General features: G+C 32.6%; 1 protein-coding gene across 1 annotated transcript; it reads right to left on the bottom strand.

Moving 5' to 3' along the window:
- Positions 1–5209: 5209 nt before the first annotated feature.
- On the bottom strand, positions 5210–8463 carry LOC115955026. Its single transcript, XM_031073052.1, has 3 exons — positions 8337–8463; positions 8171–8225; positions 5210–5525 (listed from the first exon to the last, which is right to left on the bottom strand). Exons 1-3 carry the CDS (start codon positions 8419–8421, stop codon positions 5369–5371), a joined length of 297 nt encoding a protein of 98 aa, XP_030928912.1. The 5' UTR covers positions 8422–8463; the 3' UTR covers positions 5210–5368.
- Positions 8464–9318: the final 855 nt, after the last annotated feature.

Raw genomic sequence — 9318 nt, 5'->3', positions numbered from 1 at the left:
ATTAAACAACCCAAACCCTTACCCCATCACAGATCGAAGAAAAAGAGACTGAATGGGTGAGTCCAAGTGACTAACGGTGTTTAAACAACGAAAACTGTTGTTTAAACACGATAATATGCATTTCTACATACTTTTTCACTTATACATATTTCCACAAAACTTAAACAATGTTACTAGAAATCTTTTACCAAACGGGCCCTAAATTTTGTAAAACCCAAACAGAGAGAGCACCCGAAGAAATTAGGATCAGAGAGAGAAATGGCATGGAGCTCTATTGGGATGCTGTGTTTCTCCCTCCCTTTCATTTCCGAACAAAACACAAACCCACAAAACCAATTCTAATGGAAATTGTTGTACTTTAATAGATACAGGGGATGGGAGCACGTGGTGGGTTTGGGAGCTATGTTCATGTATCAACTCATCAAATGTAAAATAACCCAGATCTCTATTTCAAGCTTCTTCTTTTTCTTTTCTTTTTTTTGTGTTTTTCATGTATTAATCGTTTTGGTGCTGGTGGTTTGCCTTTTTTTAATTTGAGTTTTTCCTTATTTATTTTTTTTTTTTATTTAGATGGTGATATGGCATTTTATTAAATGTCATTTTTTTTAATATTACTTTATATGGCACGTAAGCTTCAAGTGTGCCACGCCATGAACATTTTTCGTTAGAACACTAGCATTGGAGGGTATCAACACCCCCAGTTGCTATTTTACATTCAAAACCCTCAAAATTGTTGCTCCATCTGGGTATGGGTTCTTAAAAAATTTTAGAACTTGTGAACAGTTGGTTCTTATATATAGAACCAACTATTCACTTAGATGTAAAAAAATACCATTATTTTAATTGAGAAATATGAAGAAAGGAAAAAGAAATGAAAGAGAAGAGAGAGAAACATGATTTTTTATATTATTTGATGTTGTAATTTATATTATTTTAATGAGTTGTATATAAAAATAGAAACTGGGATGTTAGGTGAATTGTAAAATGAGATGGTGAAATAAATAAAATAGGTTTTGAAGTTGTAAAATAAAATTTTTTTGGAATCCCGGATGGGAATGCTCTTAGTGGGTTAATAGTAAGAACCAAATTGACTGCAAGTTAAAAATAATAAAGACTAAATTGACTGTTACCAAAATGTAGAGACAAAATTGACTATAACACTAAAACATAAGAACTAGAATAATATTTTTTCAAAAAAAAAAAAAAATGACAACAAAAATAATCATAAACAATAGCAGCGTTTTTCACGCATCTTTTCCTATATTTGTTTATACTTACATATATGCAGATAAACACGAAGTAATAAAAAGGAATTTGGAACGAGTTCCTACCTCTTTTCCTATATTTGTTTATACTTACATATATGCAGATAAATACGAAGTAATAAAAAGGAATTTGGAACGAGTTCCTACCTCGAAATTGTGGAATGAGACTATGGAGCAGAAAGCTGAATCCCCACTAATCGAAGACACACTACACTCCGGAGCAAAAAACTGAATCCCCACTGGTCGAAAAAATGCTACAGGCAATCAAATCATCATCAGAAAAATTCAAACTAATCTAATCAGCCAGATCATTGTCAAAAAAGAATTTTTCTGAGTGAAAATGTAGAAAATGAGAAGATAATTGCCAAAATGAAGTGGAAAATGCATTTTAAAGGTGAAATGCGAATTTTGAGGTTTGGCGCATACTTAGTGTGCTTTTAAATACTGTTTATTTTGCTGAAAATTAAAAACTAAAAACAATAAAAAAAAATATTAATTTTTACAACACTGTTCACTCTTTTAACACTATAACTTTGCCTACTTGCACTATTCATATCCCATAAACCGTGCAAGAGGTGTTGGTCAAGAAAAAAAAAAAAGGACTGATGCAAACGTGAACGTGGAACGCACAATCCAAACGGAGCTTTAGTGTGCACCAAAGTCTCACTTGGTCAAAGGTTGACCAATTTGATGGGTAAAACCCTATACACACACACACACACAAAGTGAAACTTTTTTTTTTTTTAATATATATAGAAAACGGAAAGGAGATTTTATTTGGTGTAAAAATACACCAGTTTAAAGAGAGAGGCCTCGAAACTGCACACACACACACACACACACAAAAAAAAAAAGACCGGATATTTTACGCTCTGTTTGTTTCAGTATTATCGTTTTCTGGAAAATGGTTCATTTTCTAGAGAGCATTTTCTGGAAAACTATCTCATTTTCTGGTGTTTGGTAACAACCTTGAAAATGGGCTTGAGAATATTTTCTGGTTTTTGGTATCCACAATTTTTATAACATTTTTTGTATAATTTAAAACATGTATAATATGTGTATTGTGTAAACCCACCTAATGTAATCAATATAAATAAATAATAAAAAAAACCAAGAATGAATTTGGTTTTCAAACTAAAATTTTGACAACGGACAGAATCAAAATTAGCTGTCCAATTTTTATGATCTCAAATACTCATCTTGTTCATGTATATGAACATAGAAAAAAATCAACCAAGTACACTGGAAGTGTACTATAGTGGCACAAATCAAGAGCAAAATATATATATATATATATATTAACCGTACTTCTCATAATTCAAAATAACCATTATACCCATAATTTCCATTTTAAATAGTTCAAAATGCCACATAGACCAAATAGTTTGTAAATACCAAAAATTGCTATAGAACTGTTGACAGATTTGTGAGGAGGAAAAAAAAAAAAAAACACCTTATTATAGAATGGTGTTATAGAGGGGAGAAGAAATAGGGGGGAAAAAGAGAAGAGAGGCAGATAGAGAGAGAAATCTATGGAAAAAGAAGAGGCCAAAGGGGGTGATAATGAGGGTGTGAAAAGAGAGAAAAAAACAAAGGAAAGAGAAGAAATGAGAGAGTTTGTTGTGAGAAAGGCTGAATGAGTGAAATAAAATATTATTTCCTGAGTCAAAAGAAGATAATATTTATAGGAATTATGCGTTGCATGAGAGAGAGATTGTTTTCCAATATTTTTTTTGGAAAACAACTATAGAAAATAAGCTTTATTTTTATAAGAGTTTTCTGTTGACCAAAGATAGTTTTCCGTTGATCATTTTTTTTTATGTTACCAAACACTGGAAAATGTGGAAAACTATCTGTATAGAAGGTTTTTCAGTAAAACAAACAGAACATAGGTGAAGATTGTGCATGTAGCGCTAAATTTTTAAAAGAACAACTACTTTGGCTAGGGGTGGTAAAATTTGACACTACCCATGAACCCGATACGACTAACCCGTTTATAAATATGCCATAAGTTGAGGCTAATCAAGTTCGGATCAAATTTGGATTGATACGGTTGACCCATTTAATAAACGAGTCGTGTTTGTGTTCAACATGTAAACCAGTCTGACCCATTTGAATCGTTTAGCTTATAAAATATTCAAATTTGTTATTATTGCTTAATTTTTTGTTCTAATTATATGTTTATTACTATATTTATAGTTGTAATTGTATTTTAATTTTAGATATATATATATGGAAATTGATAGTAGGTTATTCAAATCAGGTATGACATATTAGTCAAATAAGTTACTAAATAGGTCATTTGTATTGACCTTTACATGATTTGTTAATTAAATGAGTTAAACATGTCTTGTTAGGTCGACTTGTTTAATAAACGGGTTAGGTTAGGATTGAGGATTCTTGACACGTTTACTAAACAGGTCGGATTTAGGTCAACCCATATAGTCGAGTACTCATAGCTCGACACAATACGAACCTGACCCCCATGAACATGAATGGCCACCCCTACTTTGGCTTCCTAATTCAACCAAGATACTTGATCCAGTCACAATGGACTTGTTCAGAGACAACCAAGTCTTCTCTAGCAACCCAATTTTTATCGGTGTAAGACCAGTCTTGAGCCATGGGTAGTGCAATTTTTACTTGAAATTTGGGATAACAAAATGCGAAATCACGTTCTTTATCCAATACCTCTTATTGCAATCAAGATATTAAATAAATAAGGGATAACTATTAACATTGTATTTTCTCCGCCATTTGCATACCGGACTTCGGAAATTTCAAAAAATTCGTTTTCTCACTAGGAATCGTGGGAAAATCTAAATCATCATGTTTTATCTCGCTTGGATATTGGAGCATTCAAAGTGCCAATTCAAGTCAAATGACCAAAATACTCCCGATTCACCAAGAGTTGACCAAAAGTCCAAATTAGTTAAAACTTCACCCAAATTACACTTCCTATGTTCTCATATCAAATCCAAGGTTTTTTTGGACTTTTCGTCAACTTTGACCAAATTTGACCTAAGTTGACTTTTTGGTGGCAATCAAGAATTGACTTTTAATCCAACCATCTGATCAAGATAAATCCAAGGCCATTGCAAAGAATATAAAAATTCCCTTTAAAACAACTACTCACAAGTCAAAATCAGAGTTAAAATGATTCAAATATCATAAAAATACTCAAAATAGTGTCAAACACGTCAGTCCGCTTCTAAGGCCCACAACATTTTGGTCCGTGGTTTGATTTTCAAAAGCTCAGATGATCAAGAAACTAACATCTGTATTTTTCTAATTCTTGTGGAATTCGGTCAATCAAAGTTCGAGAAGACTTCCAGACAGGAGCCCAAAGTTGAAAACTAAAAAAGCATGCGAACTGAGAAATGGCGCAAGAGAGAAAGGAGCACTCAGAAAATTCTAAGTATATATTTTGATTCTCGAATTCTCCATCATTATTCTTGTTTGACTACTACAGAAGTTATAGACATACATATGCTAGGAGTCTTAATTGATAAGGTGTAAGACTTCCTTGATAATCCCTATCAATATGAACTCCAAATTAAAATCAAACTCTAGAACTCCCATATTTCTGATAGCCTATGGCCTATGTGCGCGCTCCATAGCTCATGGGTCGAGTAAAACTGACCTAGTTACTAGCACAATAGAATGCATGTGAAGGTCAAGTGACACCACAACATTTCATGCACAAACGTATAATCTGCAATCTTGTAAACATGTTGGTGAAATGAGAGCAGTTTGGTCATTCAACAAGTCAAAATCACTGCTAGTGTAGCTACCATGATGTAGTATGATTTAACTGGCAATTCGAATAGAGATGATTTCTTAGCATGCATCTTCCTCTCAAAAGTCTCACTATTCCTTTATGTACTAACTATACTGAAATTGATATTTCAATCAGTTAGTCCAGAATCCAGCAAAAGCTATCAAGTAATAGACTCTAAAGCTAAGAGCCAAAAATAAAATCTATATTAATTACCCTGTTGTAAAGGAAATAATAGCAAAACTGATGCAGAGATTACATAATGGATTTGATGATTCTATGAAATTTCTATGATATGGTCATGTAGATTGGAAGCCTCAGTTCCTTAGTCATACAACATTTTGGCAGATTGTGTTTTCAACTTTTTTCCTTCATGCTTTAAAGTTTTCTCAACACACTTCTCATTTTTAGATATAGCTTTTGCAATGGCTTTCATCTTTCGAGCATTCTTTGCTCTCTTCATTGGTCTTCCCTTCACCTTTCTGTTTAGAAAAGAGTCCCATGATTAGAGGAGAAATAAAGGATTCAAATAGCAATCACATATGAAACCAAAGGCAAGCAAGGAAAAGAATTAGAAACATTTGTCAATAAGTAGGTGAATGAATTTGTCGTCAACAGATTTTAATATTACCTTTATTTCTTATATAAATAAAAGAAAACATTTTGAATCCATACATCCATTAAAAAAAATAGTAATCAGACAGAGCACACACAAACATACAAATAAATAAAAGTCTAACAATTCAGGGGAAAAAAATCATACCCATTTAAATGCTCATAAACTATATCATGCCAGAATAAAGGAGAGGTAACCCATGCATTTAAAATGTAAGATTAAGATCCCACAAAGGTCAGAGATAGAAAACAACAGAGTTGCTACAGAAGAAAGCACACCTCCAGAATAGTCAGGATTCCTACTCCCCAACTTCAAAGGTGCCATATAATGAAGCAAAAATAACCCTTACACCAGAACTGGTTTTGGTTTGGAACTCTAAAAAATGGTCCCAACTCCCAATACACAGGGCATCAAAAGTCGTCCAAGTCATAACCAATCCAAGAAGTAAGCCGCCATATGCTGTTAGACAAAGAATAAAAACTTAACAGAAACATTTTTTTATCCTATTCTCACATGGAAAAATTTGAAAGGCTCTAGAGATCAACCTCTTCAATTAGGATTCATCCTCATCAAACTTCACAAATCTGAAGAAGCAAAACTAAGTGTTCAAGTTACCAAGTGATTCAGTGGGTTACACACCTCTTATCTCCAGAATTAGTGATTCAGAGGGTTACGCCTTGGGAGTGTGCCTAATTTGCTAGCTTATCAGCAAGGTCGGTTTGGTCAACACTGCAGCATAGGCATCTAGAATGTGATTTCTATGTGCCTCATGTGATGCATTTGGAGAGAAAGAATGCTTGGAGCTTTGAAGGACATGAAAAATCAATTTTAAAGCTGGAATTTAGCTTCTTTGGATCCATATATGACTGGAAATCAGCTTCAAGATGGCACTCTCTCTCTCTCTAATTTACTAAAGTTGATTGATCTTTGTAATTTTCATTAAGAAATATTGGTGTACCGTGTGTCTCATGTATACTTTCCATATACATGACTTGCACCCCTTTGCGCTTTTTAATTAATTATTTTCTCATTAAAGAAAGTTACATGCATCCGATGGGTCATGAACCCATAACCTTACCCTCTACCTTGCTCCTTTTTATTTTTTAAGTCAGCCTCTACCTTGCTCTTGCAAAAGGAAGAGGTGTCATTGATCTAAAACTCATTGTCTGTTGCAGATCTACACTTTCTTGACAACCCAGAAATTACCACCAATCTTTCACCTTTTACAAATATTTTATACAACAAGTTTTTAAACCTCAGACGCCTCCATATCCAAAAGTATGAAAACATTCAAGCATAATAAACAAATGCTTGTTAGCAAACTGAAAAGACATAACTATAGCATACTCCATGCATATCTCTCAAACATGTAAAGACATTATGACCTGGATATGGTGGTACATTCCTTATTACTGGACCATAAAAACATAGACTGACAGAAATGTCAACCAAGTCCCATCTTTCTCTGCCCAAATTCTGATTGAAAAACCAGAATAAATTATCTAATGTTTCACCATATAATTAGTTAGAGCTCCTCTGCCTTGTATTGTTGACCGAAAATTAGAAACTATCAGCTGAGCAGTTAAGATTGAACTCAATAATAGTCTAGGATTACATGAAAAGATAAGAAGCTTTAACTGATATATACATACCCGTGTGTGTCAGTTTTTCATCGGTCAATTGGTAAGTTACACACACACACACACACATATATATGTAATAAGTTTTATTAGAAAAATAAGGAACAACTAGTACACAAGATGTCTATTAGATGTATATCACATCTAAGATTTAAGAGTACAATTATTATCAAGAAACTCTAAAAAAGTTCAAGAAAGAGAAACTTCCCAAGGCTGATAACGATTCAAATAGAGTTCTCAACAATAAGTTACACACATATAATGAGTGCTGAATTCATGACCTACCCCTTATCCCATTCTCTTTTTTTTTTTGATAAATTTTTTGTGTGTATACAAAAGGCAGGGACGTAATCAACGCAAGATGATGACTCGCACTTAGTAGGAATTCCTTGTTGAACCCCTTATCTCATTCTTACTAGGAAGGAAGAACATATTGAACTAGAGCTCATTGGTACAGTTCCATTATATATATAACAAGCTTTCTATTTTCTCAACAATAAGTTGCACACATATTATGAGCGTCGAATTCATGACCTGCCCAATATCTCATTCTTACTGGGAAGGAAGAACAATTTGAACTAGAGCTCATAACAAGGTTTCTATCATAACCCATCACTCTTAAATTACTTGCTAGTTGCTACAATTGGGGAAACAAAAATTCAAGATGCTAGTAGAATGGTACATATAAATATAATCCAAAAAAAAAAAAAAAAACATAGTTATAAATATAAAAAGGGTTTAAGACTAAATTACAATAAACCATCTAAAATTGTCAGACAACATAAATAGAACACAACACATACACAAATATAAAACACACATAAACATAGTACAAAGGATATTTCACAAATTTTCATTTTCCAATACTTACTTTACGTGAGCAGCAGAGGCTGAGATCTTAGCAACAGATTCTGACGTGTCCATTGCTGCAAAAAAAAAAAAAAAAAGTTTAAATTTTACTTCAGCAATAAAACTAAAATAGTATAACATAAATTAAAAATTCAAAAAAAAAAAAAAAATTTCAATGCTGGGAGTACCTTGAGGGATGTCTGAAACGATAACTTCGGTGATGTCCATTGAATCGGCAGCGTTTCGCTTCTTCTTGTTCCTGTTCTTCGCCATTGTTCAGAGAGCTGTCGAGGGTTTTTTTTTTTTTTGGGGGTTATGAAGTTTAGGCAAAAACCCTAGCTTAATGAAAGGTCCGCAATGGGCTGAGCCCACCTTAGTACTTGCTGGGTTCTTAATTTAGAGCCCGGCCCGTTGTATATTTCATATAAATCCAAACCTAAATGTATTTTAATTTTAATTTTGGGCTGGGCTTAAGAGTTTGAAAACCCAGGAAAAATAAGAGAGAAATGCAGAGGTAAAAAATGTTGGGGATCGTAATGTGTTTTGTTTACCAAAAAAAAAAAAAAAAATGAGAGAGAAAGACAATGTACAACTTTATTTTGGCTGATAATTATCAAAAAATATACCTAACATGAATTGAAGGGTCGGTTTTTGGTACAACCAATTAGCTGTGTAAGGTACTAAGGCCATCAATTGAACTGTTGAAGTGTTGATTTTTTTTAATGTAGTAAATATATGAAGAAAAAAAAAATTGATGAAAAGGTATTGAAAAAATGGTCATTCAACATTTCTACTAACACACTTTTTTTTTAATGTACCATACCTACTCAGTTTTAATCTTTCATTTGTTATAATAAAATAAATATTAAATAAGACAGTATCTTCTTATATTAACAACTAAGATTAAGTAGGTACAATAGAATTATCATTGAAATATATAAATATATATATACACACATATATATTATTTAAATTTAAGGTCTACCCTCTAAGTTCAAATCACCGTGACAAATTGTAAATTTTAAGGTAGGTGGTTCAATTTGGTCAATTTCTCCATTAAAAAAAATGAAGGGAAGAAAAGAAAACATTGATTCAATTGGTTTTGTTTTTTTTTTTTTTTTTGAATATCCAATATAATAGAAATATATGAAATTGAAAATCCAACCATGG

This window comes from Quercus lobata, chromosome 8 (genome assembly GCF_001633185.2).
Source record: "Quercus lobata isolate SW786 chromosome 8, ValleyOak3.0 Primary Assembly, whole genome shotgun sequence".
In the NCBI taxonomy this organism is placed as follows: domain Eukaryota; kingdom Viridiplantae; phylum Streptophyta; class Magnoliopsida; order Fagales; family Fagaceae; genus Quercus; species Quercus lobata.
The sequence above is the reverse complement of the archived record's forward strand: the minus strand, read 5'-3'. Positions and strand labels throughout refer to the sequence as shown.